This window comes from Eublepharis macularius, chromosome 19, assembly GCF_028583425.1.
Source record: "Eublepharis macularius isolate TG4126 chromosome 19, MPM_Emac_v1.0, whole genome shotgun sequence".
NCBI lineage: Eukaryota > Metazoa > Chordata > Lepidosauria > Squamata > Eublepharidae > Eublepharis > Eublepharis macularius.
The window spans coordinates 23,047,577-23,072,139 of record NC_072808.1 but is presented as its reverse complement, the minus strand read 5'-3'; the positions used below and the strand labels follow the sequence as shown (position 1 = coordinate 23,072,139).

General features: G+C 45.2%; 1 protein-coding gene across 1 annotated transcript in view; it reads left to right on the top strand.

Moving 5' to 3' along the window:
* The window catches only part of PLXNB3 (plexin B3), a 72,581-nt gene extending 48,545 nt beyond the window's left edge, over window positions 1–24,036 (top strand). Inside the window, exons 28-35 of the mRNA XM_055003342.1 lie at window positions 1,103–1,190; window positions 5,632–5,801; window positions 10,494–10,654; window positions 10,803–10,950; window positions 18,366–18,430; window positions 19,573–19,648; window positions 21,676–21,750; window positions 23,321–24,036. Of these exons, the coding sequence (XP_054859317.1) occupies window positions 1,103–1,190; window positions 5,632–5,801; window positions 10,494–10,654; window positions 10,803–10,950; window positions 18,366–18,430; window positions 19,573–19,648; window positions 21,676–21,750; window positions 23,321–23,425 (888 nt within the window). The 3' untranslated portion in view covers window positions 23,426–24,036. The remainder of the gene's footprint in view (window positions 1–1,102; window positions 1,191–5,631; window positions 5,802–10,493; window positions 10,655–10,802; window positions 10,951–18,365; window positions 18,431–19,572; window positions 19,649–21,675; window positions 21,751–23,320) is intronic.
* The last annotated feature ends 527 nt before the right edge of the window (window positions 24,037–24,563 follow it).

Sequence of the window (24,563 nt, the reverse complement as noted above, 5' to 3'; positions counted from 1 at the left end):
ATCCCATGACTGATACATTAAACAACATAGGAACTACCCAGTAGGATCGTACTTATAGCAATAATAATGATGTCTGTGGTCGCTCTTTAGACCTTTACTCATGGATCTCTGGAGACCACTTCCTTTCAGTGCAGCCCTCCCATCTGAGCAAAAAGCCCTCTTGAAGAATTCAGTTTTGCATCATTTTCAGAAAGCCAAGAGAGTTGGAGCTTTCGTAACCTCAGGTAGACTATTCCATAGGGCAGGGGCTACCACAGAGAATGCCCGTTCACGGGCAGCTGTTGATTTTCCCCATGTGCAGGGTGGCACCTGCAGAAGGAAGGCCCTCTTCAAATGAATGAAGTTCCCGTGGTAGGGAGAGAGACGGTCCCATAGATATGATGGACCAAGGCCGTGAAGAGCTTTGTAGGTGATAGCCAATACCTTAAATTGAGCCCAGTAACTGATAGTTAGTGAATGGAGTGACTGTAGAATGGGAGTAATATTCATGCTCTTCTTGGCTCCTGATAATAACCGAGCTGCAGCGTTTTGCACCGATTGGAGTCTCCGAGTTAAGTTAAAGAGGAGACCAATATACAGTGCATTGCAGTAATCAAGTCTCAATTTATCCAGGTGGCCTGATTGGCTGTGTTGAGGGACGCTAGCCTGAGTTTGTGGGAAGCGTTTTTGTAGCCTCCTTAATTTGTTCTTCTAGCAGTGGTGCTGGATTCAGTATAGCCCCCTGAGTCTGCAAATTGCATTGAAAGTGGGGAGTAAGATGTCCTTCAAGATCTCTGCCTTCCCAACCAGCATCACTTTCTGTCTTGTCTGGGTTCGGTTTCAGTTTGTTCACTTTCAGCCATTTGACCACAGCTGTCCGACAGTGATCTGAAATCTCTACTGCATCCCATGGGTGATTTGGATAGTGAGATATAGAGTCCTTACTGGGAGAAAAGTGGGTAGAAAATGCCATTGATAAATAAACGAAAGCTTTGCTTGGAGCTACAAGCCCTTTTCTTTCCTCTCCGTGATTGTAGCATCCAAGAAAGAGTCTTTTCCTTGTTTTCTCAAAAGTGGAGGGGTTTTTTTTCTTAACAGCTTGTCTGCTTTCTGCTCTTCCTAGGTTCCAGACGGGGCCACGGTCAGTCTCATCCCCCGCCTTCACAATGACATCTCGCAAGGCACAGGCCAGAACTGTTTCTCTGGAGAAAGTGAGTCAGTCTTAGTCTCTCTCAACCTCAGCCTGTGTCTGTTTGCTGCATCTTCCTCTTTGCCTCTCTTCTGCAGCTGGTGGGTAAACCAAGGGCTGAACACATCTGTCATTGACTGTCGACTGAGGGGAATTTCCAAGCACCTGCCATGTCATGTGCACAACCAGGGCTTTTTTTCAGGTGGAACGCGGTGGAAGGGAGTTCCGGCACCTCTTAAAAATGGTCACATGGCCGGTGGCCCCGCCCTCTGATCTCCAGACAGAGGGGAGTTTAGAGCTGGAGTGGTGGGGTTGGCAATCTAAACTCCCCTCTGTCTGGAGATCAGAGGGCGGGGCCACCGGCCATGTGACCATTTTCGCCGAGGGCGATTTAAACTTTAAAAAACTCCCCCCTTGTTCCAGCTGACCCAAAGTGACGTCATTGTGCGGTCTTGAGTTCCACCACCTCTTTTCCCAGAAAAAAAGCCCTGTACCGTGGGCTTGGGTCAAAAGCTGTGCCAGTCGTGTTCTAGTGGTGTTCTAAGTTCATCCGATCCACATGCTGGGAGAATTGCTTTGATGCTGAAGGTAGATTTAGAAAGGGGCGATTAATAAGGAAAGCTGGCCCTTCCATCTCTCTCTCATTTTCTTTCGCTCTGACTTTGCAAACGCTCAGCAGGCTCTAAGCTTGGTTCATGGCTTGTTTTATTGTTGATAGTGCTTGTGTGTGTGTGTATCTTTTTAATAATTTTGTATTATTTTGCTGGGCGCTGCCTCAAACAGGATTTTGGAAATGGTGTGGTATTCCTTTTGTAAATAATAATGGCATTTGCTAGCCCTTTCGCCCACAAATTCCTGCAGTAGCCATTTATGGCCTTAAAAGTTGGGGTGGGGGGAAGGGGGACACACTGATTCACTTCCCGTTTACAAAAACTCTCCTGTGTGGCTGCAGATACTCTTTCTCCAGGCTGAACAAATGATGGACATTGTAGGTGTGTTGTGATATGTCATGGAAACTCATTTTGTTGTAGCCAGTGAAGGATTATGGCAACTGGCTGCACCCAGAGAGGATGGGAGCAGAAACTGTGGGGAGGAGCCAGTGGCTGATCTTGGGGGAAGACAAAGCTGGGGGCCAAACTACAAGTAAGGGTGCCCACAAGTCCATCCTGTGGCCATCAACACTAGTTTATAAGCAGTTCTAGTTCTTTAAGAATTGCTGCGGGGACCCAGTGTGGATCACACACATGGCAAGGTGGCTCCGGGAGCTCTTATCTCCCCCCCCCCCTCCCTTTTCAGGTGCCAGAACAGCCCCACCATTGTTATTTCGGCACTTGAAAAAGAGCATTGCGGGGGCGGGGGGGAATGAGCACCTAGGGCCACTGCGCTGCTTTTTAAATGGTGTCAGTGGCCACGGGATGGGCCCACGGCCACTGTCACTTGAGGATGGCCCGGCATTGCGCCCGTGCAGGAGTAATCCTTGGCACGGTACCGTTTCACTGGAGACTTGGTGGAGTTGGAGGCAGACGTTGCATGTCTTGTTTCTGTGGAGGCTATGAAAGGTGGGCGGGGCAGGACAAGGGCAGTTAGGGAGTGCGTGTGTCTATTTTGCATCTTCAGAGTGTCCTGTGGGTGTGCATGCAATGTGCCCCTGGTACCACATGTGTGCACACAAAGTGTGCGCACGCTCCCAGGACCACACAATGATGTCAGTTTGGGTCAGCTGGAACAAGGGAGGAATTTTTTAAAGTTTAAATCACCCTCAGCCAAAATGGTCACATGGCTGGTGGCCTCGCCCCCTGATCTCCAGGCAGAGGGGAGTTTAGATTGCCCTCCGCGCCATGGCTAAACTAACCTAAACTCCCCTCTGTCTGGAGATCAGGGGGCGGGGCCACCAGCCATGTGACCATTTTCAAGAGGTGTCGGAACTCCGTTCCACTGCATTCCAGCTGAAAAAAAGCCCTGTATATAGGAATGGGGACTGATCTGCAGGGCCAGAGGGAGTTAAATGGTAAACCTTTGGGATGCGCTGAAATTCCTTCTACAGAGTGAGATAGTTGGTCTTATTCTGAACAGTGAAAGCCCCTCTGCAGAAACTGTACACTTTCTAGGCTTTTCTTTGTCACCATGAGGACTTAGAAACTTTGCTTGTTTGCATTTCTTTCCCCAGAAGGAAAACAGTGTATTTGGGAGTGATTTAGAGTCTGCATTATAGTTTCTGCTTAGTTGTGTAATTGCAACTTACTCCAGTTCCTAGACTTCTACCCTGTGAAGATTTTTTCCAAATTCCTCAAAAATCAGTGAGTCAATTGGACTATAAAATAGAAGTAATACATTATCTTCAATAGATCTAATATACTGTCTAAATTTCTACCAACAAAAAAAAATTCAAGGAAAATGTATCTAAATCCTCCCAAAATATGTAATTGCCATTGTTTAAAGTAAGGATATATATTCCTAAAAAGAAATTATCAAAATAATCCAAGTAATAGTCATCTATATTGATGCAAAATAAAGATGTGGTTGAGCACCCTGTTCATGTTTATTCTTCCTAAACATAATGGGGAAAAGTCAGTTTTCCAAAAAACGTTTCAGACATTAAGCTCGTCTTTTTTAGGGAGTTTTTAAAATAAGTTATTTTATAACAAAATTTTAATATGCAGGTATATTTATATGGTTCCAGTAAGATACTGAACATATGCATGCAGAAATTTAGCATATTCAAAATCATTTCAAGATCATGAACTATATTTTTGTGAGGACATAGTAGAACCACTTTTGGATGTGTAGGGATATCCAGTGATATCATATATTAAATTCAGTATTGAACCTGAGAATTTACGAATCTTGACGTAGTCCCGCAAAATATAATACGAGTCTGCACAAGCAGATTGATACCTCCAGCACGTATCGGTGGGTACATCATAAATCCTAGCCAGTTTATGTGGAGTTATATATTTTATTTATTTATTTTCGATTTTTATTCCGCCCTCCCCACATTTCCAGCAGGCTCAGGGTGTTCAAAAGATAGATACCAGCCGAATAATATTTTGGGGGAAAAAATCTTTACAATTAACATTTAACAAATAATTGTTCCATAAGGATATATGTTTCAAAATTAATGAATACAGATTAGAAATTTCAGTTACCAGTCCTAATACGATGTTTTTCGTAACAGTGCTGGCAATGTTTATCGTGAAATGCCGTTACAGCATGTCTTCTCTGAAGAAATTAATACAATTCTGTTCTTATTCTTTCCATCTTATCCATTACCTGTTCATCTTTGGAAAAGCTCTCAAATGTCAAGCTAGCCTTTTGCCATTAATGACATATCCCCCAAAAGTTTAGAATCGCCCATTTCTTCATTATAAAAAACTGATATTAACGGAGAGAAACCAGGACTCAACAATGATTTTAACTTCTTCCATACGGTTAAACAAGCGTTCACACAGTCAAATCGCACTTCCGTCTACATTGTTGAAACCGCAGAAAAGCAGATAGTTTCTTACCAACACAACTTTCAATAACTTTCACAATCTTATCAGAGAAAGACCATCTAACTGTATTATTTTACTTGCATGCTTGAAAATATTAGTTTATGTGGGGAATACCCAAACCTCCATCTTTAGATACAGAATTTTTGCTGCAACCTTTGGGGGCTGTTTTTCCAAATAAACTGAAGAATCATCTGCATATTTCTGTTATTTCAGTCTTTACTACAATAAGTATATTAATGGAAAAAATACACGATTCTGAATTTTTACAGTTGCAATTCTACGTAAGATAGAGGAAGTTTCTCCCAGAACGTCAAATATGTCTCCATTTCCAAAACGCTTTATTTTATACATATTATTATTCCTATTATGTTAAAAGAAAAGCTTCCCTTCCTTCCTTGGGCAATCTCAGTGTTATTGTCTGATAACTTTCCTGACAATCAAACCTCTGCTTCCTTTTTAGCCACGGTGATAAAGAAACAAAATCTTCATGAGTTTAGATAGTTTAAAGTGATAATGACGAGTTATGTCTGTGTGAATTGGGTATGTTCAAGTGTACAGTTCATATTTTGTTGGTGTTTGTATGGCTTATGGCTTCGGCCGGAAAAGCAATAAACATATTATTATTATTATTATTATTATTATTATTACTACTACTACTACTACTACTACTACTACTACTACATACCTTCCTGTACTCAAATACTAAAATATCTAAATAGGCCGAGAACTCCAAAGCGTGCCAGAAATTTTTGCTAAGTTATTGTTTTTAACTAGAGACACATTAATTGCCATCCAAGAATATGTTTTTAGAAATGCCTGAAAGTTGGCCCCAAATTTAACAAGACTGGCACTCTGAAATAAAGGGCGGAACTTTAGTGATTTATTGTTAGCAGCAGTGGTTTGTAGCCAGGATTGGGGCCACCAGCTGTGCAGCTCACCTTTGGATGGCTGCTGCCATATCCTTTGCAGATACCCCAATGCTAGAAGATGGCGAGGAGGGGGGGCTACGCCTCTGGCACCTGGTGAAGCCATCTGAGGAGCCTGAGCCCACAAAGCAGCCACAGGAGCGGCGCAGCAGTCTCCGAGAGCGCGCAAAGGCTATTCCTGAAATCTACCTCACGCGCTTGCTTTCCATGAAGGTAAGAGACAGGCTTGTTTCTGCCTCCCCTTTGAATGTCAAAAGATGCTGGTTCCCTGGAACTGTGGCTTTCAAACGGCGTACATACAAGAACACATGCATTGTGAATTAGGCTTCACTGCATCAAATGAATGGAGTATGTAATCATTTTCTAGGTATCTTTAAAATTGGTGGGAGTGAGAGTGGGCGGAGAGAACGAGTGAATTGTAGCAGAGAGGGGGGAAAACTTGTAGTAAATCGTTCAGGGAGGGGGCAGTCTTTGGCTGATTCCACACACGTTGGATAATGCACTTCCTATCCTCTTTGTAGATAATTTGGAACTGATTTTTTCATGCGCGGAACAAGAAATCCACCTCAAACGATTGATAAAGTGCATTATCCAACATGTGCGGAATCAGCCTTCGTCAAAGGGCCAGAATAGATGGAGTGGTTTAGGACTGGAATAGATGGAGTGGTTTAGTATTAGGATTAGGAGAGAAGTCAGTATGAGCCAATGGAAAAAGTAATCCATTCTGAGGGGGTCAGGATGAGCTGGTCCAGTTGGACAAACGTGGATTTAGATCTGTTCTGTGAAACCGCAGGGTCAGAAGTGATATGTAAAACTTAAACCTAGTTAACAGAAGTACAGAGATCAGGCACCGGTTCAACAGAAATAGCTGATCCTTGGAGTGGTACATTCAGCTAGGATATTTCAGAGTTTAATGAGTTAGAAATCCCTACTGTGTTTAGCCTTGGGGTGGGGAAATCATCTTGAACTTCTGAATGAATTCTAATTCAGCAGTTGCGTGCCAAAGCCTTCCCCTGAAGTTCTTTTTTTTTTTGTTTGGAGAGCTGTGACTTTTAGATCAGCAACAGAACACCTTGGAAGATTAAAATGTCCCCTGCTTGCTTCTGAATATTGTGGAGGTTTTTTTTCAGTATCAGATTTATGTCCACTTATTCTTTTGTCCAGGGACGACTGTTGGTCCGGCGTTGAGAGTAGCAAGGCAGTTGACTCATAACATTGAGGCATGAGCCCAAGGTGGTGCAGCAACGATGCTGCGTCCAGTGATTAAGTTGCTTGATATAATGTGAAGACAGAAACAGCATCTTGATTTCTTGCAGCGCTTGGTCTGTGTAAGATGTTGCATCATTGTTGGTAGGAAGCTGTTTTAAGTTGGGGAGTTGTCTGTGGGCAAGGAAAGGCGGTCCAGGACCTGAGAGAGAGGTGGGCTCCCGGAAATGTGTGATGACATCACTTCCGGAAGTGATGCTGCTTCGCGGAAGTGATGCTGCTTCCAGGAACCCAGCACAATGCATTACGACAAGATAAATGCTAGTAAGCTTGGAAAATTACATTATTACAAGAAAGGGTTTTTTCCTTTCTGTATCCTCTACAAAAAGTGAAATCTTCCATTCCCTTTCCCAAACATTTCATTTCTTTGGAATCATATTTTAAAGTATGCAAGGAGGGTCCTCTAAAAATCCAAAACCCATCTCACAAATCTAAATTCTAACAGATTCCTTCTGCCAGTGAAGAAAAAAAAATCCAAAATTCTTTCTCAAAATTCCACTGAGTCTGAAATTCCTAATCTAATGAATATTGAATTTTCAAATTTTCAGGGAGGGTTTTGCTTTATTGGAGCAATTCAAAGAAGATACTCAACTTTAGCTGCATTAGATTCATACTTAGTTTAAAATGGCTTTTTTTGTTGTCTGCCAACTTTACCTTACCAATGGCTAAGCTATTGTGACATTGTGAAATGCTCATAAATATTCCAATGTCCCAGACAAACAATATTCATAAAAACTTCCTTAACCACCCATACGTCCCCTGCAATTTCAGTGATGTTAATCAGCTGAGGGTGGGGAGAACCATCTGAGTTACAGCTATTAAGACATAAAAACACCTATATGCTGATGAATATATTGATGAAGTCTTCTATGACTTGGACACAGCTATCCATTCCTAGCATAAATCTGGAATAACCATAACTGATATTTTAACTAATACAAATAACCATAACTGATATATTTAACTAACACAGAACCAGTCTGCATTCAAAAGCTGTGGGAACCATAACAATGTCAACTTCAGTCAGCAAAAGAATGAAAGCAACACACACACATGCACAGCCCCACCCACCTCCATGAAAAGAAAGCAGAATGAACTCAAAGCAGCACACATACACAGCACCCACCCCCATGGAAAGAAAGCAGAATAAACACAAAGCAGCACACACACACATACACAGCAGCCACCCCCATGAAAAGAAAGCATAATAAACACAAAGCAGCTAGCGCGCACACACACAGCTCCACCCCCCTATGAAAAGAAAGCAGAATGAACTCAAAGCAGCTTAACCTCCTCTGGAGAACCAGCTCCAGCAGCTCTGCTTGTGTTCTCTCTCTCTCTCTCTCTCTCTCTCTCTCTCTCTCTCTCTCACTCACTCACTCACTCACTCACTCACTCACTCACTCACTCACTCACTCACTCACTCACTGAGGAATGAAAAGAAAGCAGAATGAACTCAAAGCAGTTTAACCTCCTCTGCAGAGCCCACGGGGCCAAAGGAGGAAGGAATCACGTAGGCAGATTCTAGAGCTGCTGGAACGCCATTCCAGTTCATTCCTCCTCAAAAAAGCCCTGCTTCTGAATACCCATCTGGCTTTGTTAATCTGTTTTTGCCCCCTCATTCTTTGGATGTTATAATCTTGCCTGTTGTTAGATCCTTCAGGTATGACCCCTATCCAAGGAATTGGAGCAGATATGGTTGTAACATAGTGCTTGGCTGTTGACAATTGATTGTGTGATGTGCTCAGGGTGAGGGTGATAGCTGAAAGCAAGTAGTGGTCAGTGGGTTTGCAGTGTAAGGTGGTGCTCTTGTATCCATCATGTAGAAGTACAGCAGTATCCAGGGGGAAAAAACAGTTTGGTCTGGCTCACGTATTCGGTGAGGTGGAAGCTGTTGAAGTCTCGATGGAACCTCTTGAATGCTTCTTTCCCATCTCTCTCGATGATAAAGATGTAATCAACGTCTGAAATACTGGAGAGGTATTAGTGGGTATAGCCCATGGAAGCTCTAAAGTTAGTCATGAGTACGTTTACATACTACAGAGCCACGCTGACATCACGACCAGATCCTCTGGGCCAGGCTCCCTGTGGCGGGCGTCAAAACAAACATGCTCTGGGAGGCAAGAAACCCTTATACCCCCAGGTAGAACACGGCCAACAGTTTCCTCCAACTGACCCTAAGCTCAGAGACTGAAGAAACAGTATCTCCAGCCATGCTTGATGTTAACCTGGAAGTCAGTCCTGCAAGGTGGACCACTTGCCTGCTGAGTTCCAACAAAACTGTTACCCGGTAGCCAGGCCAGTGGGCCAAGGTGCTTGATTCATATTGAAGCCCCAAACCCAATAGCACTGCACAATATTAAGAAGTAATATCTTGATTAACAATTGTTCGTAAAGATTATATAGATAGAAAGTGTGCAAGACAGGCTAATAAAACAACAAAGACTACTTAACTAAAAAACTTAACATACTTGGCAGGATCTTCTGCCCACAAAACAAGATGTTCCTTGCTCAGCAGCAGAAAACAACGACCAAGGGCCAGCAGCAACCTGTCTGATGGCTGATCCAAGAACCAAGAACCGAACTAGAAACTCCCATTTTTTTAATCCCATATTGGCCTGCAGACTAGAGGAACGAATACGAGCCTTGCTGAGACCCGTAAACAACTCAATCACGCACACACATCAGATCAGTTATCCCCAACCTGGGTTCTGATAGCTTGACAAGATGGAGTGCAAGGAACGAGCCGTTCTTTGGCCACCCAGCCTTGGTACTTCTGTGGTCTCATTTGCACCTTGTTCAGCAAACCGTGTCCATCCAGGCTTCTCTGTGTGGGATCTGCTTTTCACTTAGTTTCTCCAAGTTTCTCAGAGTTCTCTTTTGAGCCTAGCCAGGCAGGAACACCTTAGCATATGTTCGGCCAAGACGCTGTGGCTGTGCTGTTAACTTGAAACTACAAGCTTTTTGCCAAATCTGATGAAATTCTGTGTTTTAATATTTATTGACCTGGTTTTGAAAATGGTTGAATTCCTGTTTTTAGACCACTGGGAGTCAGAAATAGACAGGTTACAATCTAGTTCCCATGCTATCTGATAGAGGAAAGGTTTAAATTTTGTGTTAGAAAGCAGTATTTTATATATTTTCAAAACAAAACCTCTGCAGTTATTGCTTTCAAGTTTTAACAGATTCTCAAATTCAGTTGTTGCACGGGCCATTGTGTTTTTCATGATAGGTTGATTAAAAAGGTGCTTAATTTGGAGAGATTGAAACGATGGCAACTTCTTGTTGGTCATTGTTTCAATTCTTTGTTTTGATAAGAGGAGTCCATTTTTGGTTATATCTATTAATCTAGTTAGATAGTTTAGTCTCCAGAGTTTAATGAATCTTGGTGTTCAGCGGGTTTGAACCCATTTTGGCCAACAAAGAGTGATAACGGTGATATGGGTGGTGCCAGTTTGTGTCTTTTTCTGTCCCATACTTCTAGGGTAGATGCTAGGAAAATATTATTTTTAATAGCTACAGAGTGTTCTGATGAAATTCTGAATTAGGACAAAGTGACCAAGCTTGGCAGCAAGATGTGCTGTGGTGCTGCCACTGGTAACCTTTCTGGTGGCTGTCCTTCCTTTTCTCCCTCTCAAGGGGACGTTGCAGAAATTTGTGGACGATGCCTTCCAGGCAGTGCTGAGTATGAACCGCCCTGTGCCCGTTGCTGTCAAGTATCTCTTTGACCTGCTGGATGAGCTGGCGGTACGGCACGGAGTCAACGAACCTGAGACGCTGCACATCTGGAAGACCAACAGGTGGGACGTGGGAAATGAAGTTTCCTGACAATGGGTTGGGGGGTGGAGAAAAGCGGGTGGAGGGTTGGGAGGGAAGGCGGGAGGCCTACAGTAACACTTCCACCCTCCCTCGGGCCTCCTAGCATTTTACCATCCTTGTCACCCTCAGTTTATTGCTGCGCTTCTGGGTGAACACCCTCAAGAACCCACAGTTCATCTTCGATGTGCGCGTTTCCGACAACGTGGATGCCAACCTGAGTGTCATTGCCCAGACGTTCATTGATGCCTGCACAACTGCTGAGCACAAAGTCGGGAGGGTACGTGTGTATTTATGCAAGTGTATGCAGTAAACGAGGTGAGATTTAGGCGTGGCGTCAATAGTGTATGACCGTGTCCTTGTACTACCAAGTTTACAGTCTGTGCCACCAGTCACAGCTGGTCCAACACCACATATTCTGCCAGTTTTGCTTTAAATTATTTGCTACTGTCCCAGACAAATCAGGCAGAAATCCGTGCATTTCCCAAATCAAATTGGAAGGGTGTGCGTAGGGTTCAAGCATTGCTCTCTCTATGCCTGCCTCTGTGTTCTGTGTTCTGCATGCAAAGCCATTCCTCATTGGCAGTAGCCAAAGAAGCGGGCATGGATGCGGGCTGCTTCTCCTAAGGAATTACATGGGGGGAGTTTTATAGCTCCCAATACAGCAGAATTTTTTTTGATGTGCCACCCACTTACGAGTCCACTATACACCTGCTGTGCCAGAGGTCTCTGTGTATCTGAAAGTCATATCGATGTATTTCCTTTGGATCCAAACACAGGTGAGGGCAAAACTATACAGTTTGAAGGGCTCTTTTGTGGATCCGTTTGGACATTACACATGTTTATTAACTCCTCTGCTGCCACCGGTGGATTTGGATGCCACTGGTAGAATCGGAGATGGAGTTCCTAGTAGAAAGTCTGTCCTCTTTTGTTTTAAAGTAAAGATGTTATTTAAAAGAGAAGAAATGAGTAACCATAGAAAGTGCATGGAAGCTTATGCAAGCACTACATTTGAATTAGATTTAAACTGACAGAAAAATATATTCAAAGGGGCAGCCTTGCCCCAGTGTACTTCTGCAGCGGCAGTCAGCTTTTTCTCCATAGGAAACAATGGGGGGGGCTGATGGATCATAGAATTGGCTCCTGGGGTCCAATCTTCCTGAAACTTGGGGGGGGGTCTTTAGAGAACAGTCAAGAGTAGATTCCCTCCAAATTTGGTGAAGTTTGGTTGAAAAATGGCCCCTTCCGATCAACCAGATATCCCCTAGATTGATTTTCTCATAGGAAATAATGCTCAAATTTTACTGAATTGATTTGGTAAAATTTGGAATTTCTGGGAGGGTTATTTGGAATATCCGGATTTTGCCAGATCAGCCAAAATTCAGTATTTTAATTTAATTTAATTTAATTTATTGTATTTATATTCCGCCCTCCCCGCTTTTGCAGGCTCAGGGCAGATAACAAAATACAAATACACACATCATTTTAGTCTGAATTCTGAACCAAACTGCACCCCCCCTATCCATTACTCCTTTCGGCCTCAGCACCCCAGCTACATGGAGGGATAATAATAACACTCACCTTGTTCAGTGGTCTGAGTGGGCATCAATCTGTCCAGAATGGTGGGATATAAGCACACTATTATTACTATTATACATTTAAGTCAATGTTTGCAACTGTAATTTTTGAATTTTTTAACATTATGTCTGACTTTTCAGGGTATTTGTGTAAAAGACACAAGGCCTGGCCCGTGCTCTCGTATCTAAAATGTTTATTCCCCTCTCTAGTACTTGATCTATGAGGGCTTGCTCTGGTTATTTAGAGGTAACAGAGGAACTCTAGACATGTTCAGTAAAGTATTATGTATTCTAGGGCTGAGCCCTAGTTTAGAGGCCCAATTCACCCATTGCCACTTTAAGCTCAGGTTGCATTTTTGCAAATTTGCAAATTTCAGGTTGCATTTTCAGGCTTGTTTTCCAGTGTATTTGGAAAGCAGTTTTGTAAACTCTGTGAGGAAAGGCCTGAAACATACCAGACACTACAGGATGCTTTGCAGTGAGGACATCTTAGCGTATGCTTTGGTATTGGTGCAGCGCCTCATTTGTTCCCTTCTGGTTTTTCTCTCCACCGCCTCTTTTGTCTCACCCAGTGACCCTCTAGGATGTCTCATTTGTAGGATGCCTTCAAAGATGTGTTCTTTAACTTTGACACAAGGGTTCATGAAGTGAATAAAAGAGGAACAAAGATCCCTTCTGATCTTGAGTACAAAACACCGTTGAACATCCAAAGTTCATTTCTTTCCTCTCGCATAACCTGTTCAACCAGTTGGGCCAGGCCGAGATCTACCCGTGCCACCTCATCGGCAAGGACTTGTGGCTCTCCCACAGTCTTCTTATGCCCAAAGACTTATCTGAGGAGGCTATCATTGAGAGAGGGGCATCTTCATTTTTAATTAGGAGTTCTACCTCTGAACGGCCTTGCTTCCTACACGGCTCCGGGGTTTTGTCCTTCAGGAGTGCCCAGCTAATATGGGAGGCTGGCCTTTGTTAGGCTAATGAACGTTCAAGACCCCCCCTTTTTTTTTTTGCATCTCCTGTTTATAATGTGACTGTTAAAATGTATGATGGTTAGAACTGTCCCATTTTCTTCCCTGCATCTGTTACCTTAATAACCACAAAGTGGTGGCAGAACAGACTCCCAAGGTCCATCTAGACTGGCAGAATGGCAGCCAGCTGGCTTAGCCTGGGGAAACTCGCAAACAGGGAGGAATGTGAAGGTGGTCTTCCCAAATTGCTTGTTCCTAGCAGCTGGTGCTTGGATGTATGCTTCGGAATATGGAGGTTCCATTTATATATCAAGGTTAATAGTCCTTGATAGACCTATTGTCTTAGCTTCCTCCCGTTTTCTTTCTTTCTTTGAAAAAAAAAGGTTAGATAAATTAAGTCATAAGCCATTCTGTGGGAGTGAATTGTGCTGTGTGGAAAAAGCACTTCGTTTTCTCAGTCCTGAAGTTTGTCAGACACCTTCATGGAGTAACTCCTGTTTGTTTTGCTTGAATTATGCATTTCAGACCAAAAGACATTATTTTTCCTGTCCCTTGTAAATATGATCTTAGCTGCTGGGGAGGGGGTAGAAGAGGTAACCAGCTTGGAGAGCAACTTACTTGCCCACCAAAAGTTTGAGAAACTGGATTGCACTTACCTGTAACTGTTGTTCATCACGTGTTTTTCTGTGCAGGCACACATGGGAACTGCGCAAGTGCAGGCTGGCTGACCTGCTAGGGTTGCCAGCTCCCTCTACCCTCCCGCCAGGATGGTGGGGGACCTGGCACTTACCTCATGCCAGCAGCGTGCTTCTTCTTTGCACGCAAACATCCCGGGGCTGATGCAGTGATATCACTTCTGGAAGTGAAGTTGTTGCGCCGGCTGCGCGAGCACTTCCGCACTCTGCATGGGACCGGTGTGGCCTGTTTGGGGCCCAAATCAGTCCCAATGAAGTATAGTGACGCTCCCATGGGCAGCGCAATAACATCACGTCCGGAAGTGACATCACCACACCTCCAGGGAGTGCCCGCACAGTTCGTGTTCCCTAGGTTCCTGCCGATGGTGGGCAACTTCCGAGGGGCTTGCTGCCTCCTGCCGATCTCTGGGTGATTGGTGGGGGAGAGGGCAAATCCCCGGGAGTTTGCCTGCTATTGGGGGGTACCTGGGAACCCTATGGCCTGCGCGTGCACAGTTCCCATGTGGGACTGCACAGAAGACAATGAACTGCCTGTTTTGTTTTGTGTTTAATGAAAGGTGAGCTCCAAAGTGCTTTCCGGAACCAAAGGCTTGCTGGAGATCAGTCTTGATGAAGATCACACTTTTCCATCCACTGTAAAAAGTAAACTGCATGCACACTCGGCTGTAATTTGGACTGGGGGAAGAGGGGCCGCCTTTAACCCTTCAAGCCCCTTTTGGTTCTGGTAACTGAAACAAGGCTCCCTGTGCCGCTGTTAGCTCTTTTAATGGGGCAAAATGTGTCCTTTGAAAGACTCTCTCTCCCCTCTTCTCTTTAAAATGCTAATAGTGCTTGAGGCCTGGTTTCAATTATTGAAACCATCTAGGGGATGGAGAGTTAAATTCCCTCTTCCTTTGCCACATGGCCCTGATTCGAGTTGCAGCTGCAGACACGTACGGTCTGTTTTTTACAGAGGGAAGTTGGTAAACTTCATCTGGGCTGTACTCCTTTAAACTGCAGGTGGGGCCCTGTATGATGGCACATACATTTCTGTCCATGGGAAAAAAATAACATCTTTGAAGATGAAGTGTTCGAGGCTCGCCTGCTCCCTGACCTTTAGTTTTCTCTATGGAGGGTGTGGCTTGTAGGGAGGAGCGTTCAGCTGTGGGCGATGGCGCTTGGTGCCTGAAGGCATGGGTGAACTAGGCCTCAGTTAAGCTGGCACTCTCTCTTTTCAGTTCTCACAACCGAATAACTGGCAGTTTGCCATCTGTCTTAGTCCTGCAACACAATCCAGTTTCCTGGTTTTATTTATTTGTTTATTGACATCATTTATATTCCGTCTTCTTCTCACTGAGACGTGGCAGATTACACAGTGTGAGTCAGTACAGTCAATATCAAAGACCTTTCAATAGACATGTACTGCGTCTATACATGCAATTTTGCAAGATTTGAAGGGAAAGAAAAAGAAAGAATCGGCTTAGGCAACTGTTCTCTGGTTGTTGTGGGGTTTCCGGGCTGTATTGCCGTGGTCTTGGCATTGTAGTTCCTGACGTTTCGCCAGCAGCTGTGGCTGGCATCTTCAGAGGTGTAGCACCAAAAGACAGAGATCTCTCAGTGTCAGAAGTGGGAGACCAGTGTGTACAGTGCATCGCAGTAGTCAAGTCTCGATCTTACCATGGCATGGCATGGATCCGTGAGGTGTGGGGCCATCTTCTAGGATAGGCTGAATTTGTGGAAAGCATTTTTTGTAGCTGCCTTAACTTGCTTCTCTAGCAGTAGCACTAGATTCAGTATAACCCCTTGGCTCTTGACTGAATCTGCAAGGGTCAGACCAGCTCCATCAAAAGTGTAACCAGTGTAAAGGACATCCCTGGATACCCACTTCTGCATCCAGGCACCTCAACTAGGAGAACTACATGGAAAGGCCGGTAAAAGTAAATACATGGGAAACAGCTTATGCTTCCCCAAGCTTCTTAGAGGAAGGGTGGGCTAAAAATGCAATAAACAGATGTAGGTACAGGCTATGACTGAGGAAATGCACTCTACACATGGTCAGAAGAAGTCTTCCTTACCACTTTGTTATTTATGCTGGGTCCTGCATTCAAAGCAAACTTTAAGGTTGAAAACTGGGCTCAAACTTAGTGCAGAATAGGCCAAGTAAACTTTACATTATTATTCCCCTTTAAAAAGGTATATGTACTCTGTTGTTTTCTGAAGGAAACCAAGGCAACCAATATTTTGCAAAATATAATGACACAGACATGGCTATGAGATGATCTTACGATGGTCTGGAAAAGCTGCCTTGTTGGGCCTTAAGTGGGTGAAAGGCAGGGTAGAAATCACACACACATACACACTGCACAATAAACAGATACGAAAATGGGTTTCAAATCCTACTTATTCTGGCAATATTAAGGGTATAATGGCATGAGGTTATGAAAAACCTGTTGAAACAGGGAAGTCTGGCAGTGTTTTCTAAGGTCATGTCCAGTTTGGTGTAGCGGTTAAGAGCAGCAGGAGTCGGACTCTAATCTGGAGAGCCAGGTTTGATTCCCTAGTCCTCCGCTTGAAGCCAGCTGGGTGACCTTGGGCTAGTCACTTAAGAGTGGCAGGGCTGTAATCTGGAGAGCCAGGTTTGATTCCCTAGTCCTCCACTTGAAGCCAGCTGGGTGACCTTGGGCCACTCTCAGCTCTCCCAGAGCTCTCTCGGAGCTCTCTCAGCCCCACCCACCTCACAGGGGGATTTTTGTTCTGGGGATAATAATGGCATACTTTGTGAACTGCTCTAAGTGGGCATTAAGGTGTCCTGAAAGGTAGTATATAAATCAAATATCACCACCACCACCACCACCACCACCATCAATTAGAAACTGGGACTACTGGAGAAGCTGCTGCTCTTGGTACCTGAAGCAGAGCCACGTCCCATTATCTTTATGGACGAGGGCTCCTCAGTGGATTTGTCTTCACCACATTTAATTCCTGCACTGCCTCCAAAGAAATGTGGGTAGTATATGTGGGAGTTAGCCCATTTTTATTCTCACAACAACTCTGTAAGGTAGGTTAGATGAAAAGACATTTATAGTTTGCCATTCTTGTTGAGACTCGAGGCAGTAGATTACAGCACTAGGAAACACAATAACGGCAGTATAATACATAGAATGAACAGTGCAATAAAACTGGATTACAGCATTAGAGAACAATGAAATAAAAACAGTATAATCATCCAATAAATATGACGGGAGGAGACTGTCTAAAAATTTCAGACAATAAGATGCTGTTAGAAACAAATGGAAAACTAATTAGAAAATTATATGCCTTCATGAAACAATTAAAGACAGAAGAGGAGGCACTAAAAGATCATATGGCGAAGTGGGAACAAAACCTGGGGCATGGCATAGATTTGGAGCAATGGCTACAGATATGGAGAACAAATATCAAAATACCAAAATCAGCCACCTTCAAAGAAAACCTATATAAAATGTTTTATAGGTGGTATGTGACACCAGAAAAATTAGCAAAGATGTATCCCGAAGTACCCAATAAGTGCTGGAAGTGTAAAGAGAAAACTGGCACCTTTTTCCATATATGGTGGCTATGTAAAAAAGCGAAGAAATATTGGAAAGGGATACATGAATTGCTGCAAGAGGTGCTAGAAATGAATATACCCTTCAAACCGGAAATGCTCCTGTTAAATATACTGCTGGAGGAGATAAACAGGGAAAATAGATATTTGATAATCCATGTAATAACAGCAGCAAGAATAGTAAATGCCAGAAATTTGAAAAATACAGATATACCAACAAAAGAAGAATTGATAGAGAAAATCTTAGAGACGGCAGAACTGGACACACAGAATTAATAAAAGAAAAAAACCAACATGATGGGAAACAAAAATGGACCCCGCTCTATAGATGGGTTGAACGGAAGTATAACATCGGGACATAACTGTATGTTAGCAAAGCACAATTAAATGAAGAAGGAAAGAAAAAAGGTACTAGAATTAAAGTAGACTTACAGTGACAATAGCTTAGTGAAAAATAATATAACTATGATGGAATTTGTAGAGACGAAATGAAATGCATGGTATATATCATGTAACCAAAAAATTTAAGATTTTTGATTAACTCTGCTATCAGAATAAGCTGGAACTAAAAACTAATTTAAAAAAAATTCAGACAATAAATCTACGGTCTTGTTTCTTTGATAAAAAGAGCCTTCATGAGCATTGCCATTTGAACTCACATCTCCTTGACCTAAGGCTGGCGCTCCTTTCAATGCCACCAGTAGCTGGCTACCTCCCAAGGGATCCCTCCTTTCTACTGTTTTGGGAATGAAGCCACAGTCTATCCTCTACAAACTGTTCTGGGCCAACCTGAAATTAACTCTATAGCTCAGAAGTCGTGCTTAGAATTTGGGTGCACTCCAAAAGCTCTTTTAACCATAAATCCTTACTTTTCTTCTCTTTCTCTTTAGGATTCACCCGTCAACAAACTGCTCTATGCCCGGGAAATCCCACACTACAAACAGATGGTGGAGAAGTAAGTGTATGCAAGAAAAAACATTGGGGCGGTGGTGGTGGAAGTCAAAAGGGGTTGTGAGAACTTGCACTTACATGAGCCATGACTTCACAAGGCCATATCCAGTCTTTGTTCTATTAATTTGTTAAAACATCTATACTCCACCTTTTCTTATGGTTCGAGGTGGCTTACAATAATAGATAAAAACAATTCCAGTTAAAACCAGAAGAAAAGAACGAACCCCAAATCTCTCCCGCTGCCTTAAAGGATGCCTGCCCTTTACACCCCTTCAAAAGCCCTGGCAAGTAAATAAGCATTGCAGTACCTGCTGTAGATTGCCAAGGAGGGGTGGTCCCCTCGCGTCTTCAGGGAGCCCATTCCACGGAGCAGCCAGGCACCACGATGGGCAGGGCTTTTTTTCTGGGGAAAGAGGTGGTGGAACTCAGTGGTGGAACTCAGGACTGTACAATAATGTCACTTTGGGTCAGCTGGAACAAGGGGGGGAGTTTTTTAAAGTTTAAATCGCCTTGGGCGAAAATGGTCACATGGTCGGTGGCACCGCCCCCTGATCTCCAGACAGAGGGCAATCTAAACTCCCCTCTGCTGGAGATCAGGGGGCGGGGCCACCGGCCATGTGACCCTTTTCAAGAGGTGCCGGAACTCCGTTCCACTGCATTCCCACTGAAAAAAAGCCCTGATGATGGGAATTATGAAGCCCTGCCTACTGGGAAACGTAGTCAGGCCTCCCTCTGGCTTCTTTGCAAGTAAGGCCCCTTTTCGTTCAAGCATACGTCCGCAAACATCAGGGCAATTAAGTGCTGCCTGAATGGAAGTCGGGTGGAGGGACAAATCAAAACGTACCAAGAAGAACAAGACCCGTCCCCTCGTTGGCATGCACAAATCCTTATAACAAATCTTACTGGCTCCTGAGGTTTGACGAAGTGTGTTTTCACTTCTGATGAGGAAGATCTTGCTCTGTAAAAGAAACCTTGAAAAAAGTTGGGTTTTTTTCTATAATGTAACCAGCCTCAATTGATATGTGGTTGAGGGGTATAAAGGGGGTAGTGGTCTTGGGTCTGTGCTCATCCTGGGCCCTCTTCTCCACTCCTCTATCTCAGCTCCCTGCTGACCTTTCCCTTCTCTCTCCTGCTACCCCAATTCAGGTATTATGCTGATATTCGACAGACTGTCCCTGCCAGCTACCAAGAAATGAACTCTGCCCTGACAGAACTCTCACGGGTAAGTAGAGTTGCCAGGTCCCTATGCCCTCCCACCAGGAGGGGGAGGGACCTGGCACTTACCTCGTGCCAACAGCATGGTGCTCATTTGTGCATGCGCAGAGCACATGCACACCCCGGCCCCTGCACGATGATGTCATTCCCAGAAGTGATGTCATTATGCCTGTGACGTCAGTGTGGGGCCGATTCAGCACAGGAGCGCTCCTGCGGCTGGCGCAACAATGTGAGGTGGTCACGCCTGCTGGAAGTGTGCATGCAGCGCGTGTTCCTGGGGTCCCTGCCAGTGGTGGGCAGTTGGTGAGCAAGAAGGCAAACCCCCCAGGAGTTGGCTCGCCACCAGTGGACACCTGGGAACCCTAAGGGTGGGGGACTTTGCTTGGTCTTCCATTTCTGGAACAAAAAGATTATTGGGGGGTGGGATGGGATCCATAAGTGCATTTGTCACCTTCCGCCAAGCAGGCTAAATATAATCCATACGGATTTTAATCTCTGGAGGAAGCCAGCAAAATATTGTAGCCCTCATCATAAGAAAGTACCTGTCCCGATTATTGACACACAGCAGACAAACAGAGGTAGTTTCGAGACATCCAAGTTCTTCCACGTAAATTGCCAAAGTTCAGGCACAGGTCAGGCAATACTCATGGTGTCGAGCCCAAAGGGGTATTCCAGAATCAGGTTCCTCAGATACAGTCCGAGGTCAGAGACAAGGAGATCCGTTCCAACCGCAAGCAGCAAGGTCAGTAGATAGCAGGCGTGTTGCTTCCACACAGCCCCTCCCTTCTCCACTGCTTTTAAGCCTCACGCTGCTCAGCCCCCTGTGCTGCATGCTGCACCTGCCAGCTGTCTCGGTCCTACTCCTACAAGCACTCATCATCGTGCTGTGCTGCTAGGCGGGCACTGCGCCTTCGGACTTGAAGGTCCCTCCTTGCCTTCTTCCAACGGCATTCCCGAGGCTCTGGGAGAGCTGGCCGGTAGCTGGCTCTCTGTTGCCAGTGCAGGGCTGGGAAGCTGAGGAGCTGATGTGCTGGACCTTGGCTGCGGATCGTCTGATCCCTCAGAGACCACCTCCTCCTGCAGCGCCTCTGCCACTGGCCGTGGATCTGGGTCAGGTTTGCCGGCTGCCTCTTCCTCAGAAGAGTTCTCTGCGTCTCTTTGCTGTGCTGGGCTTGGCTGGTCCACGACATCTGAGGCATCATACAACTGCACACACTTGCCCCCGACACGTGATTTAGTCCACCTTTTAAATGGGAAACGTGCCTGTTGAGCCATTCCAAGCATCTCAAGGCAGCTTGGAAAAACCTGTGGTTGAGGAAGGGTTCCCTGGGTTGAAGCCTGGGCAAGACGTGGACCGTTTGCTAGTCTGTCACGTGACAGGTCCACTAAAGCCACGGGGCCTGTTCACCCAAGCAGTGGGCTTGTGGCAGCCAGTGAGGAACAGCTTCTGAAGCCTGTGTGGAATAACTCTGTGCCAGCCTGCTGCCACACCCAAAATCTGGCCTTCCAGTATGGGGTGGTAAGACCAGGGCTTTTTTTCAGCAGGAACGCGGTGGAATGGAGTTCTGGAACCTCTTGAAAATGGTCACATGGCTGGTGGCCCCGCCCCCTGATCTCCAGACAGAGGGGAGTTGAGATTGCCCTCCGCGGAGGGCAATCTAAGCTCCCCTCTGCCTGGAGATCAGGGGGTGGGGCCACCAGCCATGTGACCATTTTCTCTGAGGGCAACCCACTGAGTTCCACCACCTCTTTTCCCAGAAAAAAAACCCTGGGTAAGACTGTACTGAAACACAAATACAGAACGTGGCGTGGGGTGCCCTGGGAGCCAAGACTTCATGCCGCGTGGCTTCCCTGCAGAACCCAGAGGGTTGCCCAGCGAGCTTCTCTGGCAGAGTTGGAGATTTGAACCTGGCTCTCCCAGATCCTAGAGAGGCACTCAAAACACTAAAATGCTTTCATTGAAAGGAACTGTATGACCAGAATGATTTTTTAAAAAGCTTTTAAATATTTCTTTTCCCCCTTACAATGTTGCAGAAATACTCCTCTGACCTCAACTGCCTGGTGGCCCTGCAAGAACTTTACAACTACATTAACAAGTACTATGACCAGGTATAGAGATGTAGTTCTCGAGACTTCAGAGGGGTTTCCACCTGGGAACAGGCTCGTGTGGCTTCCCTGTGGCTGCGGCCGCTGTGTTGATACTCCCCACGCCCCCGCCCCCGGGTCTGCTGGCAACAGTCATCCCACCCACCTGCACCACAGGGCCTTTTCCAGCATTTTTTTAAACTGGCAATTGAATATTAGCATATCATTATAGCAATGGATCTTGCAGAATTCCCAGCTTTCATTTTCTAAAAAAGAAGTATCTACCCCTTTTTGTTGTGGAGCTATAAGGGGAAAGGCATGTCTGCAGAATGAAAGGAACTAGAGATTTTATAATTGGGATGGGAATTCAGAGAGCCTGGTACATGTATTGTTATAATGATATGGTGATACTCGGAGTCAAAACATACAAGACACATGACGCATGAAGGACACTCGTCAGTTTCCCGCACGTTTCCACGGGAAATGTAGTGAGAAAGAAACTCTGTCAGGGAGAAGAAAAATCCCACTTCTCCCTGGCAGAGGTTCTTTCTGTAGGTGTCTCATCTAGTCTGTTGGGCTCCCTCTCACCGCTGCCAGCGTGCTCAGCTTCTGAGTGCATTTGGGGGAGCAAGGGGAGCAAGCTGGCAGCAGTGAGAGGAAGTGCACTCCCCTTGCTTCTCTGAATGCACTCAGGAGCCGAGCACGCTGGCAGCGGTGAGAGACAGAGAGAAGATTGGCTCCCTGTCCCTCTCACAGCTGCCAGCACGTTTTACTCCCGCATCAGGTGTCTCGTCTGCTTTGGCTCTCAGTTGCTGATTAAAAGCCATCCTGCCTGGGGAGAGATGCCTGCTGTGGGAGCTGGGGCAGGGATATGACTGTTGGTGTATGTGGGACTGGGAAAAACTGAAGTTTCCCACCCAATATCGCAGCCATGTAGGCTTTGCTTAGACCTTTTTCAAAACTTTGCAGCAAAACAAGTATGGGATATATTGTCGAAGGCTTTCACGGCCGGAGAACAATGGTTGTTGTGGGTTTTCCGGGCTGTATTGCCGTGGTCTTGGCATTGTAGTTCCTGACGTTTCGCCAGCAGCTGTGGCTGGCATCTTCAGAGGTAGCACCAAAAGAAAGGGATCTCTCCACACTGTGACACTGAGAGATCTCTGTCTTTTGGTGCTATACCTCTGAAGATGCCAGCCACAGCTGCTGGCGAAACGTCAGGAACTACAATGCCAAGACCACGGCAATACAGCCCGGAAAACCCACAACAACTAAGTATGGGATAGATTGGAGAAAAGCTGGGGAAAACCCGAGAGAGGCATGAATGCGCCACGGTACTGTGAAGGTGGGAGGGGGGGGGTATTCCCCAACAGAATCGAACCCAGGACACCTGACCTGTGTAGAAAAGGTCAGAACTGCAAGGGAGTGGGATGGGGGAGAGAAATAGACCAGTTGCTCTGGACTGGGGGTTGCACCTATCAATTCCAGTCCCTGCACAGAGGTAGGAAGTGAAGGAGGGAGGGGGACCCTGTTAAGGGACAGTTTGTGTATGAGATGGGAAGCGGACACATTGACCTAGTGTGACTCCTTTTCACAGATAATCAGTGCTCTAGACGAGGACCCATTGGGCCAGAAGATGCAGCTGGCGTATCGCCTGCAACAGATCGCAGCTCTAGTGGAGAACAAAGTGACTGACTTGTGACACGCATGGAGCCACTCCGTGCCCAGGCAGCCGGTGACTGACTAAGCGGGAGCCAAGTTGATTCAGCCCGAAGGCTCCCTGCTGTCAGCTGCCCTACGTGCTCCCCTCTTCATCCCCCCTCTCCCCAGTGCCTTAACTACATAGATGCTGCTGGGCATTCTTGAACGCGGTTCTCGCCCCATTTTTTAAACTAGCTGCAAAGGGAATCCTCCCCGACCGATACACTGGCTTTGTAAATAAAAGGGTGTATTTATTTCTGTCGCTGTCTGAGGAGGGTGTTGGCTGCCTTCTCCTACCCGTGTGGGGAGTGGGGTTTAGGGCAGCTCCCTTCTGACCACTGCAGTGTCTGGGATTTGGGGATTTCACACATACCTCCTCAAATTTCCTAGGCTCTCCTTCTGCCTCCTCAACTTCTGGGTCAATAATGCACTAATATTGGGGTGGTGTTTTGTGCTTCCTCTGTATAACAGAGTCTTAACGAGTCCCTTTTAACACTCACCCATCTCTTTTTAACTCCCCTTCCCCATTGTATGTATATATGGAGCACTTTGCTCCAGGATTGTATTTATTGTAATGAGATTTTTGAGAATTAAAAACACTTTTCAGAATAAGCAGTTGTTGTTGTTGTTGTTGTTGTTGTTGTTGTTGTATCTCAGAAGCCAAGTGTTGGGAGGGAAGGAAGAATGCGGGTGGGGTGGAGGCTGAGATTTAAGCAAGTGGGATTCTTGATTGGTTAACTGATGTTGCTAAAAGAAAGGGCAGGAAACTGTCACTCATTGGAGCTGGAAATGTTCTCTCTGGTAGACTTTAACACATGTTAATATGCTTAAGAATTGCACATGTACGTGCCATAATGAAGGCTACGTGTCTGTTGCATGATGTCATGCAAGCACAGGGTAATGCCGCTTCATGAGAATGTCATCTCAGATTTCATTTTTTAAAAGATAGTTTCTAGTCCTTATGACTGCAAAGAGAGGTTTTCAAGATTATGGGACATGCCTGTGAAAATCACAGGTTCCCCAAGAAGCGGCTGAGAATGTTAAGCGGACAGGCTCTTGTCCTACATACCTCTATTGTTCCATCTCATAATTAGGAAAAACAGAATAAACTATGTAAAATAGGCAAAAACATATACATT